Below are 25,094 nucleotides of genomic sequence, written 5' to 3'. Positions count from 1 at the left end.
TCTACAACAAAGGAAGCCATCTCAACGAGAAGTCCGCGCACGGCAACAGAGTAGCCCCAGCTCCCCGCAACTAGAGAAAAGCCGCACGCAGCAATGAAGACCCAACGCAGCCAAAAATAAATAAATAAAATTTATAAAAAAATAAAGTCTTCAAAGCCAGAATGTTGTTTTCAGGTACTATCTATCCCCTGCTTCCGTGGGCCCTGGGGTCAGTCCCTGCTGGACCACTGGGCCTTTACCTGATTTCCTCTTTCTCAGCTGCGTCCATGGCTTCCCAGTCACTTCACAGGCTCCCAGATCTCAGGCCAAGGCCCCAGGCGATCTTTTAGATTGTCAGTCTTTCTAAATAACCGCCAGCACTTCACCACCATCAAGTTTCTGGGACTTTCATGTCCTTAAGGAGTGACAAATTGACACTTGCTCCCGGGATTTCCAGGCCCAGATAAGGGTTTCTACAGAGATTGATCTGGCAAATTTTTCTTGGTTCTGAGTAGCTGATGAGGAACTGCCTTCATTAGAAACTGAAAAGGTTTTTGCATCCGAGGAGGCGTGTACTCAAAGAGCTCTAGAGGATGCAGACCAAGGGCGTGAGAACGAGTAAGTACCGACACGCCCTGCGTGATTAGGGCGAAGCTTCTGCAGATCTACCTCAGTGACTGTCACGCCACGGATACTGAAAACTGACCCACTCTCTCCTGTATTTTAGTTTTGAGTAGGAAGTGCCGGCGGGGTTGTTGCTGGAGGTTGATGTTCTCCGACCAAACTCTACATCATACTCTTCACGGCTAGAAGGGCCTTTTAAAAGGGGTTGTCTACTACATTATTCCGTTTAGGAAGGCTTATACTCCACCACCGCCAAACTCCAGTCTTTGCTTAAATACCTCCGGAAACCGAGTACTCACTACTACACGCTAAACAGGCAGCCAGACTTACGGCTTTCCCAGACTTTTGGCCCCAGCGTCTGACTCAAACGATGAGGGACTGGGGCGAATGGGAGGAGGAGAGAGCCAAACGCCACATGGGGTTCTTCCCTGGTCCCCAAACCCTTTAAGGGAGAGAGAAGAGCCAACAGACTCGGCTGGTAACTTTTGCAGATCATCCTAACACTCCAAGGTGACCAGGTTACGGCAGGAAGACGCCTGCGCAGTAAGTCCAAAGCCTCATACGAAGCCTGACAACTGCCTGAGGGCGGGGCCGCTGAGTCGCTAAACAAACAAGCCACCAGAGGTTTTGAGGACCCGGATTATCCCGCCCCCAGAGCGGAGCCGGAAGAGGGCGGGACGAACCGGAAGAAGGTGAAATGCTTTCGGTAGGCACTCCACGGCTGTGAAGATGGCGGCGGCTGCGTGGCTTCAGGTGCTGCCTGTCATTCTTCTTCTCCTGGGGGCTCAGACGTCCCCATTGTCGCTTTTCAGTGTAGGACCGGCACCCGTCGCTGCTGCCGACCGATCCAAGTGGCACATTCCGATACCGTCGGTGAGTGGTCACTTCAGGAGCAACTGAGCCCGGAGGAGCAAGGGGTGGGGCTACGGTAGCCCAAGGGGTCCATGAAGGTTCCACTAAAGTCCGCTTCCAAAGGGGTGGGATTGCCGGGAGTGTCTGTGTAGCTGCTTAACCGGGACTCACCTCCCTGAAGCGGGAAGCTGTACGCTTCTTTGGGTAAATTAGCAGGAATGTCAGGGTCAATTCAGGAGCGGAGAGTGGCGGTGGAGCGGTTTCTTATCAGCAAAGGCAGAGAACTTTCATTGTCTGACTGGAAACGTGTAAACTTGATGTATAGGTGGAGAGTGGTTTCTCTTTCAGCAGAAGTTTCACAGAATCTTGTGACCCCGGGTTGGATGAGAGGAATATGTAAATAGACATCTTTCTTTCTTTCTTTCTTTTTTTCTCTGCACTTTTTTGTTACTGGATAATTCTACTTACGAAGTTGGTTGATTTCATTTGGACTTTGAAATGGTTATTCTAAGCCCTGCCGTGTAATTAGGAAGCCTAGGTATTTAAAATGATGTATTCAAACGTGAGAATGTTTAAAACGGAAGAAACAGTATTCTAAAATTTCTTATGATAAGTTCGTTTTTCTTAAGGATAATTAACCGGATTGGTTGACCCTTTCTTCCCTTTACCACGTTTTTGAAACGTCGTTTGAGTAAGAGCTATAGTGCTGTGAGCCGACAAATCAGATGCTGGCTGGAAATGCCGAAAAGCATTAGTCTTATTAAAACCACGGTAGCCTTTTTGTTCTGCTGTGCTCACTGGTTGTAATGCCCAAATCTTATTGAGCTTTTGATATGGTAAGAATTACAGCTTTTGTTAATTTGGTGACGATGTTCAGATTCTCAGTTTTAGGTATTTATTTGTTACCTGTAAAATGGTTAATAGTTAAATATGGCTGTCTGCTCATAGAATAGTTTATTTGAAGAAATGATTGGTTATTCTGGACGGTGATTAGTGAGTAAAGGGAATGAACTGATTAAGGAGGACCTTTTAGAAAGATTTAAGTTAGGTTAGGATTTCTAGCAGCCTTCCTTCTGGAGTACTTGCTTCATGGCCTGTGGAAAAAAGAAAAAACTTGTCTCTGCACCAAGCTTCAAAATCCTGCAGTTTGGATATGGTTGAATTTTACTAAAAGGAAGGATATTGATGCCTTTTTTTGTGTGTGTGTTAAGAAAACTAACGTCAACATTTTATAAATTTTAGCTTTTTATATCAGTTATATTCTGCTTTGGGAATTAAAATGATCTGATGCTAATTATCTCTCCTTTATCTTTGCAGGGGAAAAATTATTTTAGTTTTGGAAAGATCCTCTTCAAAAATACCACTATCTTCCTGAAATGTGAGTTTTTGCATTTCATGAAGTTTTTATTCGAGTTTTTGAGTGATCTTTAAACTTTCAAATTACCTGTTTTCTACCTCTGATGATTTACTCTCAACGTAAGTTCTGAAATTTAATAGTCAAGCACTATCTAGGTATAAACCTATGTAGTGTAACTAAGGTCCTTTCACAGAATAATCTTTAGAATACTTACTTTTATGAACTTTATTTTCTTCTCTTGTTTTTCTGGTGTTAACAATATATAGTTAGACACATTGTTTTGGTTGATCGCCTCCATGGGTTTTAATCTGTTCTGAGTCATAGAGATAACTGCCGATTTTGTTTTTGTGTGCTTGTTAGATGTTTACTGGACACATGACCTAGGTTTGTCAGACCATTGGCTCTGAACAAATATGTTCAGTAAAGCTTTTGTTTGCTGAAGGAGTATTTTACCACTTGGATCTTTGGAAGAGGAAGCTCAAAGATAATTACCAGGAAATAGGGATAGTAGAACAAAACCAGTCTGTCCAGTGGGAAAACCACTGTATCTGAATCCAGAATACCCCATTGTGCATTAAAGAAAAGCTTCCTTTTATTTCTGAAAGTGGCTTTATTTTTAGAGAATGAATGATCACGGGCAGCTCCATTTCAAGATCAGGAATAAAAATCCAGATCATCCATGTGTGCTCCTATGCATATTTCTCTCTATGAAAATGCAAAGTATGTCATAGTTGCATGATTTTATTCTTTTAATCACTTAGTAGGTAGTTACTGAACACCTACTATGTATAGTGCCAGGCACTGTTTTAGACAGCAAGGAAGTGATAGAAAAGACCCTTTCTCTTATTGAGATTATAGCCTGGTGGGATGGAGGGGTTAGGTAGAATTTCTATGAAGAATGTACTGTGTCCATGAAAATATGATCTCTTGGCTGATAATTTAAGTTTGATTTAAATCAAATCTACTCTGACACGCTGGTATTTCTTGTGAGGTTGGCTTTCTAGAAAAGAAGAGCTTTTAGGGATAGCAGTATTTTGTCTTTTGAGATACCCTGACAGCCTGTATGCTATTCTGTCCTTTTATTTTGTACAGTTTCTTCTTACCTGTATTTTGTTCTAATGGTTTTTCTAGTGGTTTTTGGTCAAGCTGCATATTTTGAAGTGTCTGTGTTTCATTGTTTTTGGAGGGTTTGAAGCTTCTTAAAATTTGCATTGTCTTTCACTTTGTTACTTCTGTGTTTTCTCATACTTACCTTGTCTCTGATTTTATGCTTTTGTGGGTATGGTATACAATAGATTTCCATGAAATTGGCAGGGCCATTTTCTTTTCTTTTCAAGCCTAAAATTACAATTTTTCCCCTACATTAAAAATGTCTGTTTTGGAGAAAGAAGTGAGATTTGCTCAAAGCTTGGAACTCCAGTCCTTTCTAGAGGTAGCCACTTCTCCCTTACACCTGCACCTGGCTCATGTAAGATTCTTAGGGACTAGACCTGCCAGCCAAGGGAAGGTGAGGAATGTGGCAGGACCATTTTCATTGTCTCTTAAAGCCATTCATTTAAAGTTCTATGTGTTTTGGGAATTCCCTGATGGTACAGTGGTTAGAACTCCGAGCTTTCACTGCAGAGGGCCAGGGTTCAGTCCCTGGTCTGGGGACTAAGATCCCGCAAGCCTCGTGGCGTGGCCAAAAAAAAAAAAATTCTGTGTCTTTTAACATAAATAGTAGTATTTTTGCAGGCACATTTCCCTGCAAATCTCCTGTTAGGGCTTTGATTTAATTAATTCCTTTTCTGTTTGGTTCTTCTGAGTAGTTCATAACAAGATTGCAGTATCCTTTGCAGCATTTCCATACATTCTATCCAACACATCAGATTTTTGTGTATTTTAGCCTTATAAAAGCCTTATAAAAGTTGAGCTTTATAAAAGTGTGCCGCTTAAAATTAGGCTGAGAAAACCACTTAAACCAAAGAAAAGGGAAAGTTTGTAATTTTAGGTGTGCTTCTTTTAAGAACCAAAAGTAGGTTTTTAGATGCAGTTGTGTTTATCTTTGTCACATTTGCACAAAGTATGTATTTCTAGTATATTTTCCCTTCCTCAGCTGGAATCAAAGATAAAAGGAAATACTGACTTCCCCCAGGTGAGACAGTTAACAGTCATATAGTCAGGTTTACACCCCAAGTCTTCAGACTAATGCTTTGGTTCACTAGAATATTGTGCTCCAAAATATGTTGAATGAGTTATGTGAGGCTTCTATGATTTCATGAGGTTCCTTGAGGCTTCTCTTAAGGTGAGTTTTAAAAAGAATCTAATAACTCTTTTTATCTTTGTTTTTTCTATTCCTGCCTTCCCCAGCCAGGTTTGCTTTTTGTTGATAGTTCTTTTCTATCTAATTTTGATATCTCTCAAGGTTTAAGCCATGAGGTTTTCCCTCAGTGGAACTATTTTTGTTGCCTTGTGACATTCCTAATGTTGTTATTCCTTGACTCTTCAACTAGAATCTTTTTTAAGACTTAAGAGTCTTCAATAATTTGTTCCCTTCTGTTCCCCTGTTTGGCCTAACACAGTGCCATGTGTCTTTGTATACTTAAGTGCTCTGCTCAGTAAATATTTAAATGATAACAGAAGACTGATTTTAACTTAAGGCTGCTTTATCACTTGCAGGTTTTTTCCCAAGAGAGAACCAGAAATGAAGGTTTTAAGGCCTAAAAATAGATACACAGTTTCAAAGGTTAAAAATCCTTAACTGCTTTTTATTTCTGTGAGCAACAATTCTTACTTTTAACTGAAGAATATCTAGTTCTTTTTAAATTTATTACTTCATTACCTTCTGTTTGGAGAAAGGATGGTCTTTGAGTATCTTAGTTTAGCAGGAAATGGGATGTGGGGTAATAGTTTAGGAAAAATGCTTTGTTTGGGAATTATCTTTTATTCACAAAGATTTCTTCTTTTATAGTTGATGGAGAACCTTGTGATGTATCTTTGAATATAACCTGGTATCTGAAAAGTGCTGCCTGTTACAATGAAATCTACAACTTCAAGGTATGGAACATAAAATTACAGACTTTTCTTAGTGTTTAGATATCATCGGGTCCCACCCTGATAGAGGAAAGAGTGTCATGTAGCTATGGAGAAGAACTGGAACTAGAATCATGCTTCCCAATATGCAGGCAAATTTGTACTATCAGTTCTCAAACTTATTGGTCTCAGAACTGTGTTTACTTACTACAGACCCCAAAAAAACCTTTATTCATGTGGGTTACTGAATTAGAAATTATAACAGAAAAATACAGAAATATTTATTAATTTGTGAAAACTATTTTTCAAAGAAACTGGGAAGAGTGGTGTTATTTTGTATTTTTGCAAATCTATTTGTTTAATATCTAGTGTAATAGAAGATAGCTGGATTCTTATACTTCCTTCACTCAGTCTATTGTGATGTGTTATTTTGGTTGAAGTGTATGCACAAAATGTGGCCTCACACAGATATGTAGTTGGAAAAGGGAATGGTATTTTAATAGTGTTTTCAGGTAATTGTGGATATTGTTCTTTGATTCTATACCCAAACGCAATAAGTGGAGTTTCTTAAAGGTTAGTTGCAGTGTGGAATCTGAAGCCATATCAGTGAACTTTTTCTGTGCTCTGTTATATTAAAATAAATTGGTATGTTTTGCACTTTGAATGGTCTTTTGCCCATGTCTGATTTGGCAGCATCTTTCATGGTCACTTAGAAAATATTGGTTGGCTGAATTATATAAACCTTCCAAATACTAATTCATTTTACAATTAATTCAAAATTACATTTGTTAATATGACCTTTCAGTCTCATCAGATACTCTGTAAGTATTGGAAACTATAAATCATGGTAGGGAACATGCAAGTTTTCCAAAATTCCAGTTTTTCCTTGAAAGCTCAAATTTTATTTATTTACTTATTTTTTAATAAAAAAATTTTTTTTCAAGGTCCAAGAAGACTTTATTATTTATTTATTTTTGGCTGCGTCAGGTCTTAGTTGCGGTACGCGGGATTTTCATCGCAGCATGCAGGATCTTTTGTTGCGGTGCGAGGACTTCTCTCTAGTTGCAGTGCGCGGCCTTCTCTCTAGTCGTGGTGTGCGGGTTTTCTCTTCTCTAGTTGTGGCATGCAGGCTCCGGGGCGCCTGGGCTCTGTAGTTGTGGCATGCGGGTTCCAGAGCGCGTGGGCTCTGTAGTTTGCGACACTCTCTAGCTGTGGCATGTGGGCTTAGTTGCCCCACAGCATGTGGGATCTTAGTTCCCCAACCGGGGATCGAACCCAAGTCCCCTGCATTGGAAGGTGGATTCTTTACCACTGAACCACTGGGGGAAGTCCCTTAAATTTTATTATTGACAATGGATGCTGTCAGTTGCCTTCTTTGACATGACAGCCTCCCTTTGCCCATTTTCAGGAAAATATCTCCCAAATACCCAAGTCTGAATATCTGTAGTTTGTTGGTCATTCTTTCAAGTAAATGAAAACGGTGGATAGTTTAGCTTACAAGTTAAAATAGTTGCAAAGTGCTTTGTCTTAAGACAGTCATTTATAGTATTTTGCATACTTATTTTTTTGTCTGATAGAATATTTTAAAAGGCATGTGCTCAAAGGTCCAGATTTAATGACATTAATAATTTTTACTGTTTCATCAAGGGCATTCTACATAAAACTGGCCTTTTTTTTTTTAACTGCAAGTTTGTGACTGTGAGAGTACAATGACTACTAACTAGTACAGTTAGGTACCACTGATAGGAGGCTGCCATTTTTCGCATCATTACTTTTGCACTGTCAGTACAAGGCAAATAGATGATGATGATGATGATGATGAAGAAGAAAATAATTTTGACCTGTTAAACCTCATGAAAGCATCCATGGGCCACACTTTCAGAGTTGCTATAATACACTGTATATGAGCATTGAAGATACGTAGCTCCTAGATGGATTTTTCAGGCCTTTTGCATTCTGTTTTCATCCCACTATTTGCATCATTTCTTTTCTTTTTTACATTTCCCCTACTATTCTTGAGGTTTCTTTTAAAAAAATAATAGGACTAGTCTTTAAAAAATGTCCACCGTCCAGTTGGTTTTTTTAAACCTTAAGCATTTTGAATTTCTGCCCAGTATTAGGGTTTTACATTATCTTTTTTGTAGTGTTGCTGATTGTATTTTGCTTTTGTTATATAACATTGGGTAAGGTTGGTGTGATGAGGAGGACTGAAGAATTTAGAGAGAAATATTTCCAGAATATGGTTTGAAATATCATTGACCTTTTCTCCTAATCGAACACTAGTTAAATTTACATATGCTTGAAACTTGTGATAAAAACTGGTCAAGCTTATCAGATTCAGTCTTCATGGGTAGGACAACTTAAGAATGTAAAAATTATTTTGAATTGCCACAGGACAGAATTATGGAAATGACAAGCAAATAGTTGGAGGTGTGAAATTAGAGCTTCGAAAAAAAGAGGGTGAGATTAGGGATGTTGGTATGGGAGAAAACTCACAGAACTGATGAAGCCAGAGAAATGATGATTTTTTTTTCATAGTATTAATAGTGGGTTGTGAATGGCTACAACAGTTTTGTGCTCTAGCTTAGAAGCACAAGTTTTTTGTTGTTGTTGGTGGTGGTGTTAATTTAATCAAGGAACTCTTGTAAGTATATTTTCTTATAACAAAACCCTGTGGACTCTGACAGTTTCCCAGTCTTCCTAGAATTTTTAAGAGGAACTATCCTTCATGAGTCGTAGACTAGAATTCTGCACTTTAGAGTCCAATGCTATTAGATTCTTGAATACTAATATATAGTCTTTATCTGATGTTGTTAATTTTATTTATTTATTTTTTTTGTAAATTTATTTTTATTTATTTTTGGCTGCATTGGATCTTCGCTGCTGCGCGCGGGCTTTCTCTAGTTGTGGCGAGCGGGGGCTACTCTTTGTTGCCGTGCGCAGACTTCTCATTGCGATGGCTTTTTCTTGTTGCAGAGCACGGGCTCTAGGGCTTCAGTAGTTGTGGCACGTGGGCTCAGTAGTTGTGGCTTGCAGGCTCTGGAGCACAAGCTCAGTAGTTGTGGTGCACGGGCTTAGTTGCTCTGTGGCATGTGGGATCTTCCCAGACCAGGGCTCGAACCCGCATCCCCTGCATTGGCAGGAGGATTCTTAACCACTGCGCCACCAGGGAAGCCCAAGATGTTGTTAATTTTAAAAACAGCAAATCCAAAACTATATTTGTACCAAAGGCAATCTATTTGTTTTCTTTTAAATATCTTACATAAGTTAAATACTTTGTATTTTCTCTGTTTTTCCAGGCAGAAGAAGTGGAGACATACTTGGAAAACCTTAAGGAAAAAAAAGGCTTGTCTGGGAAATATCAAACATCATCAAAATTGTTCCAAAATTGCAGTGAACTCTTTAAAACACAGGTAATATTTGATAGTAGTTGGAGGGAAATAGAAGAGGTGAATAATATGATGGCTGTATTTTTGGTGATACGCATTTCTCACTCAATTCCTTCTGACAGAAGCAAGTTAGAATCATGTTCTGATAGGTACATAGTCAGGCACTTAAATATTCATCTCAAAGAGAGGATGTGCTATCCTTTGTGTGTAAAAAGCAAAGCCCTGGGTTTTTTTATTATAGTAAAATATATATAACATAGAATTTACCGTTGTAACCATTTTTAAGTGTGCCATTCGGTTACATTAAGTACATTCACCTTGTTGTGCAACTATCAGCACTAGCCATCTCCAGAACTTTTTCATCATCTGCAGTGGTTACTTCATAACGATTAAATAATAAAAACACCCACCCCCCCTTCCACTCCCACTTCCCTGGTAACAACTATTCTACTTTCTTTCTCCGTTAATCTGACTGCTCTAGATATCTCAAAGAAGTAAAATCATACAGTATTTTTTTGGCTTCTTTAACGTAATAAAATGTTTTCAGGGTTCGTCCATATAGCATGCATCAGAATTTCATTTCTTTTTTAAGGCTGAATAATATTTCATTGTACATATATACCACATTTTCTTTATCCATTCATCCATTGATGGACTTTTGAAACCCTCATTTTTTAAACCTCTTGTCATCTCATCTAATTGATATATCCCAGAATCAACATTTTTAGATTTTCCTACTATAGACTTGAAATCAAAGGGTTGAACTTCACAACTTTTTTCGAATAAAGGGGAAGAGGTGAATAATATTGTTTATTTTATTTTATATTATTATTATTTTTTCTTGGCCGTGCTCTGTGGCTTGCGGGATCTTAGTTCCTTGACCAGGGATTGAACCTGGGCCACGGCAGTGAAAGCACCAAGTCCTAACTACTGGACTGCCAGGGAATTCCCAATATTGTGTATTTTAATGCTTATATATATATGTAATCATATAAATGGGGTTTATATTATAAAATTCTCCTTTCTTAGAAGTAGAATCTGACCCCAGTTTTTTGATAGAAAAATTATGTATTTTATAGGTGTTGAAAATAGTTATTTTAGCTATAGCCTTTACTTTGTTTTACTGCATTTAAGTACTGCTTCAGATTATTTAGCACCTTTCCTTGAAGAGGCAAGTTCATGGAAAGTTAGGTTTTCTGTCTACTTACTAGAAGTAAAGTTTATTGATAAGAAGTCTTTTACTTAATAATTATTAATTGATGAGCAAATGAAGTCATTGATAATTGAACTACAAGGGTTGTGTTCTTCTCATACCGTAGATTTTATGACCTCGGATAAAAAGAAAATAGCTTTAAAATAGTGGAAGTATGGTAGAAAAAGAAAGCTAGGCACAATGTAATATTGAGTAGGGGGTTTTCTGTTGGTTTTCCAAATTTATTCCCCAGGCTAGGAGGATTGGTTGGCCTTTCTTGGATTTGATTGTGGAAAGTTACCTGTTGTATATTGTTGCCCAAGGTTCACTACTTTTAGATCTGTTACCAGCTTTCCAGGGTTTTGGCATAAACCCCTCTTCATAAGGTTTCCTCCTCCAGTCTAATGTAGAATTGAAATACATGTCCTAATTACTCAGGAAGGATAATGCCTCCTTTGCTGATAACTGGTAAGAAAGGTAATTAGTGGAGGTTTTTTTTACAGGCATGGCATGTGTTGTGATGGAAGGAGCAGTGGACCTCAGAGTTAGGAATCTTAGGTTCAGATCCCATTTCTGCATCTAAAGCTTTATAGCTTTGAGCCACATTTTCCTCATGTGTAGAAATTCAGGGAACTATGACATCCATTTATCCTACTCGTATGTTTTCTGTCTAAGGTTTTGTCAAGAATGACAATATCTGTAATCTTATAGAAAAATTGAGTGGCCAGTTTGGTTTGATACTATTTTTTAGTTTCTAGCAAGGTTTTATTCACTTCTTTGTGGTTAATTGGAAGTATTTTGTCTGTTACTGCCATATTATTATGTTTACTTTTATATGTTTTGCTTTAACTGTTTCTGTGGATTTTGAGCTATGCTTTCCTTTTGCTGTTATGCATCTTTAATTTTAGGTTTCTATTTCTTTCATAGAGTTTTTCTGGGGATTTCGTGCATCGATTGCCTCTTTTAGGAGAAAAACAGGAGGTAATTGTTTTCCTTTTTATATATTTTTGAGAGTACAGTAGAAGTTCTGAATTAATTTTCTTTTTTGTTTGTTTGTTTGTTTGAAGGCCAAGGAGAATGGAACAAATCTTACCTTTACTGGAGACAAAACTGTAAGTGTGATAGGGAATTTAGGGCATTGAACACATTTTAGTGTTCTTATGTTTGCTTATTTTAAATTCTTATCTTATGCTTACATTTAAAAAGAAACTTAAGAATGGAAGTTATACACCAAAATGTTAATAACGGTTATATCTGGATGATATTGTGAATGATTTTTATTTTCTTTTTTATGTTTTCTGTCTTTTCCATGTTTGCTACAATCAGTCTGTATTGTTTTGTAATTATCACCGTATAAATATTGTTTGTAAATAGTAAGAAACTTTTAAGGAAGAACCTTAAACTCCATGTAAAATCTTGTGATAGAATATAATTGGAAGAGTACATCTCAAAATTTACCCTTTTAAAATGTACAATTAAGAGGTTTTTAGTTGTACGACCACCAATCACTGTCTAATTCCAGAATATCTTCATCACCCCGAAAACTAACCATGCAGTCATTAGCCGTCACTCCTCATTCCACTGTTCCCCCAGCTCTAGGCAAACACTATTCTTTCCGTCTCTGTGGATTTGCCTGTTCTGTTCACTTCATATAAATGGAATCGTACAATTTGTGGCCTGTGTCTGTCTTCTTTCACAATTTAAAACTCTGCTTTAACTTTTACTTCCTTCTTGTACAGAGCCTTAAGATCAGTCGGGGTGAGCAGTTAGGGCCTACTCAGGCCTCTCTTGGGCTGCTTACTATTTTACCATGACTTTTATAATAAACTCCCAGTTGATGTACATTGGGTTGCTTCCAAATTTTCACTGTTATGGATAGGATCATGTTCATAGTGTCTAGCTGTATCTTTGTGCACATTTATAATATTTTCTTTAGCCTAAATTCCTAGAGGTGGAACTGTTGGGTCCAAGTATATGCACAGTTTATAAATTCTTTTGTAATGTTTTGTCAAAGTGCTCTGGAGAAAAGTTGTAGTGATTTGTGGTCCGAAGAAGGTAAGATTGCGTTTCTCTCTTTCCTCACAAACAATGGCTATTATAATTTAAAACAGATTTATGCAGTTTTTCAGGTTAAATTTTTGTAAATTGTATTAAAAAATAATTGTTGATGCTGAATATCCATTTACATGCATATTGGCTGTTTGTAATTGTGCTTTATTCAGTGGTCTTCTGTGCATAGCATACTTTTAAGTTCTACTCAGGGCTTGAGCCCTGTTCCCAGTGATTAAAGCTGGCTGAAAAGATAACCCTGTTGAATATCACAAGTAATATTTAGAAATATTTAGTCTGTTTATAGTCAAAAGAAGTCAAAGAATTATCTGTCCTTTGATTATTCTTCCTGAAATTGAGCCTAAGAGAATATAATCCTATTTAAAGGATACTAATAAGTTCAGTATCTCTACCCACTTTTATTAAAACTCTGATAAAACATGTTTTTTAGAGGAAGGAGCCTCTCTCTGTCCCTTCCCCTAAGAAAAGATTTAATATCTTGATTAACTGAGTTTTCTGGTTTGATTTAAGGAATAATGTGATATGTTTACTATTATAATTTTTTTTTCTATTAATAAGTTTTATTTTTTGGAGCGGTTTTAGGTTCACAACAAAATTGAGCAAAAAACACAGAGAGTTCCCGCATACCACCTCCACAAATGCACACTCACACTCCCACACCATCAGCATCCTGCACCAGTGTGGTACACTTGCTACAATTGATGAGCCATCATTGACACATCATTATCAACCGAAGTCTAGTTTACATTAGGGTTAGTTCTTTATGTTGTACATTCTTTGGGTTTTAAGAAGTGTAAAATGACAGATAAGCACCATTATAATATCATACAGAATAGTTTCATTGCCTTAAAAATCCCCTGTGCTCCAGTTATTCATCCCTCCCTATCCCCAAGCCCCTGGCAATCACTGATTTTTTTTTTTTACTGTCTCTATAGTTTTGCATCTTCCAGAATGTCATATAGTTGGAATCATATATAGTCTTTTCAGATTGGTGTCTTTCACTTAGTAATACGCATTTAAGGTTTCTCCATGCCTTCTCCTGGCTTGATAGTTCATTTCTTTTTAGTGCTGAATAATATTTCATTGTCTGGATGTACCACAGTTTGTTTATCCATTCACCTATTGAAGGAGCTAGTAATAGTATCTGATAGGATTGTTGTGAGAATTAAAGAAAGTAATAAATATTACATGCTTAATAGAGTGTCTAGCCTATGAATATTATTTTTACAGGGTCAAAATATCTATATTTCAGAGTTAAGTGCAAACTTTATCAAATCTTGGAATATGAGAATCAGTCCCTTTGAGATTTGTAAGAGGTAATTTTTAAGATACATAAAATTAATAGCAGAGCAGCTTATTATACCAAAGTTTTACTGGTTAATGAACAGTTAAGTTCAGGAGAGGTTCAGTGGATAAATAGGACATGATTACCTGTAACTTTGACTATGTACAGTTTTCTCACAAAGTGCCCCTGCATTTTGTCAGAAAGAGACTATCAGGCAGAGGTAAATCAACGTATGATTCAACATGGCATTTATGTCCTTAAGTTACTAAGATAACCTAGTAAATGTAAAGCTGAAGAATCATTTAATCTGCTTTGTTTTGACACTTTGAATTTGTATCATGGAATATAATTTTTGAACTCTTGTTCAGAATTTTCTTGGGTTGTAGGATAATTTTAGCATTTGAGAAAAGTTGTGGCTCCCTAGGAAAATGCAGAATCTATTATCCACTTTGAGGGGTTTCATAGATCAATGAAGCTTACCCAGAGGTCTCTGGATAAAAGTTCCTTTTAAGACCAGAAAGTAATAAATTGCAAGTCTAAGTAGTAGTGCCTCCTTTCAGACATGAGGAAGGAGCAGCCAAGCTTTTTCTATGTTCATCTCCCTTGTCTTTCTGTTTTAGTCTTGTTTTTGTGAAGGTCCATAGTCCATCTAGCATTTAAGGCAACACATCCTTTGATGGCTTTTTGGTAGGGCTGTGCACAGACTAACTGGCTTTGGATCAGGTAACCAGTTCCATAAACATGGAGGCTATTTATTCTACTTTCTTGACTTTGGGGGACAGTGACTCTTGCTTTCCATATAGCCTAGCCAAGATTAAATTTTTGATATAAATGTGAGACCTCGTTAGCAGAAATTGTGGTGGTCTTGGGAAGGGCATTGAACAAAGGGAATTAGATTCAGGAGCTGGTGTTTATAATTCACCGATGTCATCATGGGTGATTTTTTCCAGGTGATTTAAATTAAATTTCTTTAGTTTGTTTGGGATATCTGTGTAAAATATAACCTAGCATCTTAGCATGGCTTAAGTAGAGTTTCATTTTAGGAATTTAAATTGAGGTTTTCTTTGTTAAAAGAAAAATGTTAAACATGAGATTTTTGTGTATAACAAAATATAAGATGTCCTGCCTTTTAGTAATTTATAATTAACCTACTTTATTGTATACACTGTAGGCCTGTTTGTTTTGTTTTGGCTACTGTTGTAATGAGTAAAAGTGAAGGACTCAACCAAGTTTCTGGGCACATTCTGGAACGAAATATTCATATTGTGTAATTAACTTGTGGTTTTTTTTTTTGCCACTTTGTAATTTTTAAATTAATTTTTATTGGATTATAGTTGCTTTACAATGTTTTGTTAGTTTCTGCTGTACAGCAAAATGAATCAGCTATACATATACATATATCCTCTCTTTTTTGGATTTCCTTCCCATTTAGGTCACCACAGTGCATTAAATACAGTTCCCTGTGCTATACAGTATGTTCTCATTAGTTATCTGTCTTATACATAGTATCAATAGTGTATATGTGTCAATCCCCATCTCCCAATTCCTCACCCACCTCCCGCCAACCTGTGTTCTTAATTCTTAAGATTGGGAGATTTGATGTCTTCTTTCTTCTCTAGGTAATGCATGAGCCCTTGAAAACTTGGCAAGATGCACCATACATTTTTATTGTACATGTTGGCATTTCACCCTCCAAAGAATCATCAAAAGAAAATTCACTAAGTAATCTTTTTACCAGTAAGTACATTTTGTTTCTTTTTATCATTTGTATTACTGTTATCTAGCTGTGTCGCATGGTGGGTAGTGTAAAATTGTTTTAAAGAGGTAATAATAAGGGGAATTCCATTGCTGTCCAGTGGTCCGGACTTCATGCTTCCACTGCAGAGGGCACAGGTTCGATCCCTTGTCAGGGAACTAAAATCCCACAAGCCACGCAGTGCGGCCAAAAAAATAAAGAGGGAATAACAAATTAAGAATGTTGTCAAGTAGAAAAATAGAGGGAGAGAAATTAACATTTTTCTGCATTCAATATGTATGTGATAGGCACTTCATGTATGCTTTCTTATTATGTATTATAGATACTAGATTTCATTTTCCTTCATTTGATCCTCCTGCTTTTAAAATTTTCAATTAGTATTATGTTCTCAGTAGACTTGTTAAAACTTAGTTATGAAGTCAAAACTTGGAAATTTTTAAATCAATTGACTTGGATAATTTTTTAATGTCTCAATTTTTCTTAGTGTTCTCCTTTCTACTTTTGCTGCCCAGTTTAGGGATTCATCATTTCTTACCTAGAATTTTACAATAACTTACTAATTGGTCTTATCTTCTGTGGTTTCTTTTTTTGTTTCTTCCTTCTCTTTTACAGTTTTCTTCCCTCCCCTGCTTTCTCAAGTAGAATGTTGAATAGAAACAATGATGGTGGCCATCCTTTCTTGCTCCTGACTTTATTGGCAATATTAGCACATTTCACCATTAAGTATGATGTTTACTATAGATTTTTTATTGTCTTTTTTTTTTTAAGATTTTTATTTTATTTATTTTTTGGCTGCATTGGGTCTTTGTTGCTGCACGTGGGCTTTCTCTAGTTGCGGTGAGTGGGGGTTACTCCTGTTGCAGTGCGTGGGCTTCTCGTAGCCGTGGCCTCTCATGTTGCGGAACACGAGCTCTAGGCACGTGGGCTTCAGTAGTTGCGGCACGCAGGCTCAGTAGTTGTGGCTCCCGGGCTCTAGAGCGCAGGCTCAGTAGCTGTGGCGCGTGGGCTTAGTTGCTTCACGGCATGTGGGATCCTCCCTGAGCAGGGCTCAAACCCATGTCACCTGCATTGGCAGGTGGACTCCCAAGCACTGCACCACCAGGGAAGCCCTACTGTAGATTTTTAAAAAATATTCTTTATTTGGTTCAGGATATTTCTTTCTATTCTTGGTTTACTAAGTGAATTTTTTCTTTTTTCTTTTTTTAGTATTGAGAATGAATACTCAGTTTTGTGGAATGCTTAACTGTATTGATTAAATTGATCATATAGATGTCCTCATTTAATCTATTAATGTGATGCATTGCATTAACTGGTTTTCTAATGTTAAACCATTCTTGAATTTCCGAGATGCCATTATTCAGCCTTGATACGCGCGCACACACACACACACACACACACACACACACACACACACACGGATTCTATTTTCCAGAATTTTATTTAGAGTTTTTTGTCATATGTTCAAAGTAAGATTGGCCTATGATTTTAATTTCTCGTACATCTTCTATGGGTTTTGGCATCCAGGTTATGCGAGTTTCGTACGATGAATCAGAGAATGTCCCGTTTTTATATGCTGTTGAGCAGTTTTTGTAAGGATAGAATTATCCATTCCTTGAATGTTTGATAGAACTCACTTATGATAGTGTTTTGGCCTGATGTTCTTTTTTTCCCTCATGAAGGTTTTTGGTTTTTTGGGGTTTTTTTTTGGGCTCACTGCGCGGCATGCAGGATCTTAGTTCCCCGACCAGGGATCGCCCTGCAGTGGAAGCACGGGGTCTTAACCACTTGACCACCAGGGAAGTCCCATGCCATGAGGATTTTAAACAACTGATATATTTTTTCTTTCTTTCTTTCTTTCTTTTATTTTTGGCTGTGTCAGGTTTTAGTTGCAGCACGCAGGATCTTTCGTTGCGGCACATGGGCTTCTCTCTAGTTGTGGTGTGCAGGCTCCAGAGTGCATGAGCTCTGTAGTTTGTGGCACTTGGGCTCTCCAGTTGAGGCACGCAGGCTCAGTAGTTGTGGCATGAGGGCTTAGTTGCCCCGCAGCATGTGGGATCTTAGTTCTCCAACCAGGGATCGAACCCACATCCCCTGCTTTGGAAGGTTGATTCTTTACCACTGGACCACCAGCAGAGTCCCAACAACCGATTTATTTTCTTTAATAGTAATAAGTATTTTAGCTTTAGTTTTTCTATTTTTCCTTGAATCAGGGTTTTTCTTTTTTTTCCCACTGAGAAATTGTCCATTTCATTCAAGATTTCAAATTTGCTGGCCTAAAGTTAGTAATGATATTACTTTACAAAAAAAAAATCTTTTTTTATTCTTAATATTGCTTTTGTGACTTCTCTTTTTAACTTTTAAAATATTTCTAGAATTCTGTTTTACTATATTTTTATCCCAATGAACCAGCTTCTGGTTTTGTTAATTTTCCTATTTCATTGATTTCTACTTTCGTCGTTATTCTTTATTTCATTTGACTTAATTTTAAACTTTTGTTTTTTATGGATTCTTGTATTGAATGTTTAATTCCCAAGACAGAGATGGGTCTTATTCTCCATAGTAATATGGAATATAGCAGATCTAGGCAAGCCAGAGGTGGCCTGGCAGTTTCTAGACCCAAGACATATGTATATCCTCCTGTATCTAGGCCCATGGCTTCCTAATGAGTAATAGTCTCAAGGAGCATTTGCCAAGATTTACCTTGTACCTTCTTTCTTTGAAAAGGGTGGAGAAGAAACCTTGCCCCACTCCACTTCAGGCTCTTCATGCATCAAATCTGGCTCTGGTTCCCCTTTATCTTAGACTCCTACTAATTTCAGTGATCCCACAGGAGCTGCACGCTCAACTACTGTAGCATACTTTGGGGCCCAGAGTCCACCATGACCATGGATTCAACCTCATGCACTGTTCTGAGTTTTTGTTCAGTTTTGATATATGGAGCTGTTTATCTTGTTTTTGAGCTCATGTCCTTTTTGTTTCCTCTCTTTTTTGTTTTTGTTTTTGTTTTATCCATCTGTTGTTTGGAACTAAAAAGACGATACTCAGAACTTAACTATACCTTGTGAAAGTCCTAAAATTCTCTCTCTAAAACTCTTTTATCATCTTTCTTACCTCCATTAAAACCTTTGATATCTTCCTGTTACTATAAAATGTCCAATTCTGCAGCAAGGCTTACGAACTCTACAAATTGTCCCAGTTTACCTTTTGCTGCGTTGTGTCAAAATGCTACTGTATGGTACCATATGGAGTCTCAAACTACATGTTCTTTAAATATATCATGCATTTTCACACCAGTCTTCGTTCATGTAATGTCCTCTACCTGGATGGCTTTTTACTTCATCATAGAAAATACACACTCATCCTTCTGGGTCTGGCTCAGGGGCACAGTTCTCTGTTGCTTTCCAACTCCCTGTCCCCTGAAGATAGTAATCCATTAGATGGCAGAAAACATCCTCTACATCTTTCCATTTCCTATATTTTCCATAGTGTGTGTCATGTGGTAAGTGCTCAGTAAATGTATGTTATATTTTAGCATAGAGCAGGGATTAGCCAACTTTTTCTTAAAGTGCCAGATAGTAAATGTTCTCTCTGCTACAACTACCCAGCTCTGCCACTGTGGTGTAAATGTAGCCATCAACAGTATGTAAGTAGGTGGATGTGACTATTTTCCAATAAAACTTTGGAATAGATGGCCAGATTTGGTCCATGTGCTATATTTTGCTGACCCCTGCTGTAGAGTCAACAAAGAATTGACAAATATTTACTAATTATTTTATTTACTCTTTTATTAAATTAAGAGGGCTTAGATTACTAACCAGTTCAGCTATGAAATTTTTGTGATTGCTATTATGGGATGCTCCTTTTCTTCATATAAGTATTAGACCTGATTTACTTTTAATAATGGTATGTCCTTTTTGCTTGATAAAAATTAGTAGGAAATTTTTGTTGAATAGTCTCTCTCTGGTGATAGATATCACTTCTCAGATAAATCAGTTTATTTATTAATCATACTTAAAATTTATCCAAGTAGTTTTATCACTTACAGTTTTAAAATAGTTATAGGTTTGCTTCAGGAAGGCAAATCTTTCAAATTCTTGTTGTTACTGTCATTTGTTCTGCTTCATTAAACACTTCCTTATTATTAAGCACCTTCTGAAAATGATATATTAATTATGAAAGTCACATAAAGTTAAAGTAGGTAAAAATGAAAGAAAGCAGTAGGAAAATACAGGTAAGGAGAGAGAAAAGAACAAAGAGGGCAGCAGAATGAAGGAATGAAGTCCAATACTTTTCAAAGCATATTAGTGATATAAGAAAAAGCATACATGAAGTATGTTTGGAATTTAGAGGAGATGGGGAATAGTTCCACTTGGGCAGCTCACTAGGTTTTGTGGAGGAAATACATTCAACTTAGTCTTTAAAGGATGTGAGTATGGGAAGAGAGGGCTTTTCCACCTAAGATACTGACTAGAGCAGAGTCATGCTGAGGCCTGTGCAGGACACAGCACAAACCATCAGAACACTTCATGAATTTCAGAGTGCTTTACAAATGTAATATTCACCAGGATTGAAATGGATAAAAGTAAATTACCCAATGGAGTTTTCATTAATTTAATCAAACAAATATCAGACAATGTTCTTGTTTAATTTTTTCATTCTTTGCATTAATTCTGAGGACTGTGTTTTGGCAGTGACTGTTGAAGTGAAAGGTCCCTATGAATACCTCACGCTTGAAGAATACCCATTGATGATTGTAAGTGAACTTATATTCTTTAACCTCAACATTAAATGAGTTTAGCTTGAAAGATTGTCCATGTTTTGTGGCAGTATTAAAGACTTGTTCCTGAACAGTTCCGAAAATACTGCTTGTAGTTCTGTACTTACTTCCTACTAGAATGTGATCTTGGAAGTGTCAGTGAACCCCCCTGTGCCTCATTTTCTCATTTGTAAAATGAAGTCAGTGACTTGTGGAATTTTAGAGTTGGAAAGTACCTCAAAGGTCATTTCACCTCTCACATCCTCTCTAGGATCCAAAATGGGGTACTTCTTAAAACCCTATAGTTTCTGATCCCATTTAGGATGAGTAAATGATGACACTTTTTCCTTTTCAGTCTGTGTGTCTGAGAACATCCTTAATCTGTTTTCAGATTTCTTTTGTTTGTGGAGTTTTTTTCTTTTTCCTTGTGCTTTTATAGTTTTCCCACTCTGTTGTGTTTCCTTGCCCTCAGCTGTATCCTAACCCTACCGTGCCTTTTTTCCTTTCATTGTCTTCATTTAAATAATTTTAGATTGTGAGTTGAAAAAACTCTTTTAATAAAAAGAGTGGTCACTCTCTAAGGGAAACTCTTAGGTAGTCTCTCTCTGCCCGAGAGGAGACAGTTTTTTCATCTTAGTATTGAACTTCAAAGAAATAAAATAATTTTTAAAATAGAAGGTGTAGTATGTATATTTTTTACATTATGTTAAGACTGTGTATTGATTCTAAATTGGCTCTTGGCCTTAATCCTTCTTTTTCTCTTTTACCCACTTGGATGACAGTTTTTCATGGTGATGTGTATTGTATATGTCCTATTTGGTGTTCTGTGGCTGGCATGGTCTGCTTGCTATTGGAGAGATCTTCTGAGAATTCAGTTTTGGATTGGTGCTGTCATCTTCCTGGGAATGCTTGAGAAAGCTGTCTTCTATGCAGAATTTCAGAATATCCGATACAAAGGAGAATCTGGTATGTGACCAAAAAATGTTTGCCAGTTTGTTAGTGATTGGCAGGTGAAACTTAAGACAATTTTCCTAAGGTCAGCAGTCATTAAGTAGCTGTAACTTTGCAGTTACTTAATTATTAGAACAACTTAAGCAGAATCACTATGATTGTGACTTTGTTTTTAATCTCTTAAATTGTGGGTTCAGTTATTTAAGAGTAATTTTATTGAAATAAACATACAAAAGTTACTACAGTAGTGGCCACTTTGGGACTATTATCATTTTTGAATCTCAGTTGCTGTTGATTTTTAAGGTACCATTATTATATGCATCTAAGAAAGAAGGTAAATACTGCTAATTTAATTGTAAGATGCCATTGATTGTAAGACCTACCTTGATTTCAGAGATACTGGGTTGGGGGGCGGGCTTGGTAAAATATAGTAAGAAAATAGGAGGGTATGTATGGTTTAGTAAGGTGAACAGGTAGTGATAGAAATTGTTTCGTACTGAAGTGGTTTTTTTTTTTTTGCGGTACGTGGGCCTCTCACTGCCGTGGCCTCTCCCGCCGCGGAGCACAGGCTCCGGACGCGCAGGCCCAGCGGCCACGGCCCATGGGCGCAGCCGCTCCATGGCATGTGGGATCTTCCCAGACCGGGGCACAAACCCGCGTCCCCTGCATCGGCAGGTGGACTCTCAACCACTGCGCCACCAGGGAAGCCCTGAAGTTTTTTTTTTGTGATAGCTTCAGTTCTCTCTCATCAGACCACTTAATTATTAATAATTCTTGTTGCAAGATATACTAATTAGATCTTTCCCTGGTCTTTGAAATGGCTTGAAAATAATAGATGTGAAAGTGAGTTGAAAATTCTGTGTTGTGTTTTGTGCTCTCCTACATATAGGTAGCTATATTTCACAGTTTTTTAAACTGGGAGGAATATTCCTTAGATGCTATAAATTGTTGAAGTAGGCTGAGGTATTTTGCTGAGGTTTTAGTGAAGCGGGAGGTGGAGAGGGAAGGTAAATTGAGCACACCCAGATTGCTATCCACATGAGTAAGATACTAAGTGATATCAGCTTGTACTTGTAAACATCGCAGAAGAGGTATTCTTTTTAAGTAGGACTAATATCAGTGCTTATTCTGAAGAGTGTTAGAAATCTACATTCTGGTTCTAGAATTGTGCCTTTTCCCAAACCTAGTTTACATACTGCATTTTTCCCTCCTTTTTTCTTTCTTACAGTCCAAGGTGCCCTGATCCTTGCAGAGCTGCTTTCAGCAGTTAAACGCTCACTGGCTCGAACCCTGGTCATCATAGTTAGTCTGGGATATGGCATAGTCAAGTAAGTATTAACTTCCTATATGGAAGAGCAAATTAAAATGCTGATTAAATTGAAACAGTGTTGCAGGTTTCCAGTGTAATTCTGAAAGAGTCGATATAAGAAATATTTCTGAAATCAAAGGTATCTGAAATATTGTAGATTTGTAAAAGTTGGAAAAATATTAGTGTTTCATTTTACTACTTAGAATTTAAGGAGCATCTGCAGGAAAACCTGCAGTATAGCAAATGACATTGAAACATCAAACTTTTAGAGTAAACTTATTGTGACTTTCCTCTTCCAAAGTATTCTTGCAAGTCATATTTTTTTAATGGGAAGAGCATTCTTGAGTGCCTTCTATATATTAGACATTCTAGGCCCTAGGGATACAGCAAGAAAACAAAAGACTTGGAGTTTACATTTGTGGACAGACTGGTGCACAGATAAAAATACGTGAGTAAAATAAAAATACGTGAATGAAAAATCTAATATGTCAGTGAGCAGATAAAGCAGGGAAAGCATATAGAGTTCTAGGCAGGAGGTGGAACTTTCATTTGTAAATATGGTGCTCAAGGAAGGCTTCACTTTGGCAGTTACGCAAAGATCCAAGTTGGTGAAGAAGCTACATGTACACCAGGGGAAGAAATGTTAAGATGTGGTCAGATTCTTTTATATTTTGAAGGTAGATACAGTGGACTTTGCAGGTAGATAAAATGTGTGATGTGAAAGAGAAAAGGAATCAAGGATGATGCCAACTATTTTGATCTAGAATCAAGGATAATGTCAACTATTTTGATCTAAGCAAGTGGAAGGATGGAACTAACGTTTACTGAGTTCAGGAAGATCTTAAATGGAATAAGTTTGGAGTGGAGGCAGGATTAGAAGGTCAGTTAGATATCCAAATGAGGGAAGTAGGAGGGAGAAATTAAGGCAGAGATATAAATTTGGGAGTCATAAGGATGTAGCTGTTATTTAAAGCCATTAAGACTGGATGTGATCATCAAGGAAGTGAGTGTATACAGAGAAGAGGTCAAAGGACTGAGCCCTTGGACTATTATTATTTAGAAATCAATGAGGTGAAGTAGAATTAGGACAGAGGAAATTGAGTAGTGACCAGTGAAGTGGAAGACAAAGCTGAACACTGTTTCAAGGGGGGAGTGATTAATTGTGTCAAGTAAGAGGATTGAGAAGTGATCACTGGATTTAACTACATGGAGGATATTAGCGACCTTAAATGAGAACAGCTTTGATGAAGGGGGTAGGACAAAAAGCTTGATTGGAGTGAGTTTAAGAGAGAATAAGGGGAATTCTCTCTTAAATAGGGGGAGAGGAATTGGAGTTAGGTATAGACAGTTATTCAAGGAGTTTTGCTTTAAGTGGAATTAAATGGGGGACTTTAATTTTTTTAATTTATTCATTCATTTAAAGGAGTTTTGCTTTAAATGGGATTAGGGGAATGGGGGGTTCTCACTTTTAAAATGTATATATTCATTTAACATATGTGGTTGCCTCCTGTATGCCAGGCAGTATTCTGGGTTTCTAAGATAACACCATTGGGGAAATAAATTCCTGCTCATTTGCAGTTTTTCTAGCATATAACAAAATATAAGAACAAATATTGCTAAGGCTTAGGTAGACATGATTTAAGGCAGTGCACCTCGTAATGTAATGCACTGATGAATCACCTGGGGATCTTGTTAAAACGTAGATTCTGATTCAGAGGTACGTTGAGTATCAAGGATCTAAGATTTTTCCTCCTTGACACAGAAGCTACTCAGACTTTTCACATTTTGCTGGATTTTGAGCTTGATAACAGACTATTTAATGAGTTTCAATAAGATTTTGATTGTATTAAGGAATTGTTAACATTTTTAGATTTGATAATGATATTGTGGTTATGTTTTTTCAAAGTCCATATCTGTTTAAAAACATACGGAAATACATATAAATAAAAGGTAAGATCTAGGATTTGTTTCAGAATAGTATGGGAGGATGGGCAGTGGATGAGGTGTGCATGGGGCAGGATTAGATGGCTTTTGGGACTGGATGATGGTTTTATAGGGGTTCATTATACTATTGAATATGTTTCAGAATTCTCTGTAATAAAAAGTTTTTTTAAAAATGCAGTAACCAGGGACCGGATCTCAAGTTCTAGAGTTCACTGTCTTGATTTAAGACCATATGTGTGTTTGAGTTTTTCTCAGCTGAATCAAGTATGTCTGGCTTATATCTGTTAAGTTGTTGGCCTGCGTTAATCAACATGAGTTTTTGTTACTTAGCTTGTCTCGGGGTTTGTTGTATTTGTACTCATTTCTTTGCTTCCTCTTTAGGCCTCGCCTTGGAGTCACTCTTCACAAGGTTGTGGTAGCAGGAGCTCTTTATCTTTTGTTCTCTGGCATGGAAGGGGTCCTCAGAGTTACTGGGGTCAGTATTGCTTAATCAGAGTTTTTGTGGTCATTTCAGATATATAGTTTTTGTCTTGAGGAGGTTAATTGGAAATGCCTGTGGGCTTCTTTACTACTTCCTCTAAGTCACCTTTGGGCTGTGGTTTACCAAACGTATGTATA

At 37.3% G+C, this 25,094-nt stretch overlaps 2 protein-coding genes across 12 annotated transcripts in view; one reads left to right on the top strand and one right to left on the bottom strand.

The window, feature by feature from the left end:
• Positions 1-1,095, bottom strand: part of GANC (glucosidase alpha, neutral C) — a 76,842-nt gene extending 75,747 nt beyond the window's left edge. For all 3 annotated transcript variants that reach the window (XM_060148128.1, XM_060148117.1, XM_060148137.1), the window contains exon 1: positions 240-1,095. In XM_060148128.1, the coding sequence (XP_060004111.1) occupies positions 240-268 (29 nt within the window). In that variant the 5' untranslated portion in view covers positions 269-1,095. The remainder of the gene's footprint in view (positions 1-239) is intronic.
• A 192-nt stretch (positions 1,096-1,287) lies between these two features.
• TMEM87A (transmembrane protein 87A) overlaps positions 1,288-25,094 on the top strand; it is a 43,649-nt gene continuing 19,842 nt past the window's right edge. For 2 of the 9 annotated variants that reach the window (XR_009540319.1, XM_060148199.1), the window contains exons 1-11: positions 1,288-1,476; positions 2,773-2,833; positions 5,763-5,848; positions 9,124-9,237; positions 11,333-11,386; positions 11,473-11,517; positions 15,380-15,497; positions 20,208-20,269; positions 21,055-21,238; positions 22,452-22,551; positions 24,858-24,951. Coding sequence is in view for 7 of the 9 variants with exons in the window: in XM_060148199.1 (XP_060004182.1) it covers positions 1,333-1,476; positions 2,773-2,833; positions 5,763-5,848; positions 9,124-9,237; positions 11,333-11,386; positions 11,473-11,517; positions 15,380-15,497; positions 20,208-20,269; positions 21,055-21,238; positions 22,452-22,551; positions 24,858-24,951 (1,062 nt within the window). In the remaining 2 variants the exon portion in view is untranslated. Of the gene's footprint in view, positions 1,477-2,772; positions 2,834-5,762; positions 5,849-9,123; positions 9,238-11,332; positions 11,387-11,472; positions 11,518-15,379; positions 15,498-20,191; positions 20,270-21,054; positions 21,239-22,451; positions 22,552-24,857; positions 24,952-25,094 lie in introns of those variants that run through there. The other 7 variants (XM_060148180.1, XM_060148191.1, XM_060148169.1 and 4 more) reach the window with 6 other exon arrangements.

The sequence above is a fragment of the Lagenorhynchus albirostris genome, chromosome 1, assembly GCF_949774975.1.
Source record: "Lagenorhynchus albirostris chromosome 1, mLagAlb1.1, whole genome shotgun sequence".
Classification (NCBI taxonomy): domain Eukaryota; kingdom Metazoa; phylum Chordata; class Mammalia; order Artiodactyla; family Delphinidae; genus Lagenorhynchus; species Lagenorhynchus albirostris.
This window is presented reverse-complemented; position numbering and strand designations above follow the sequence as displayed.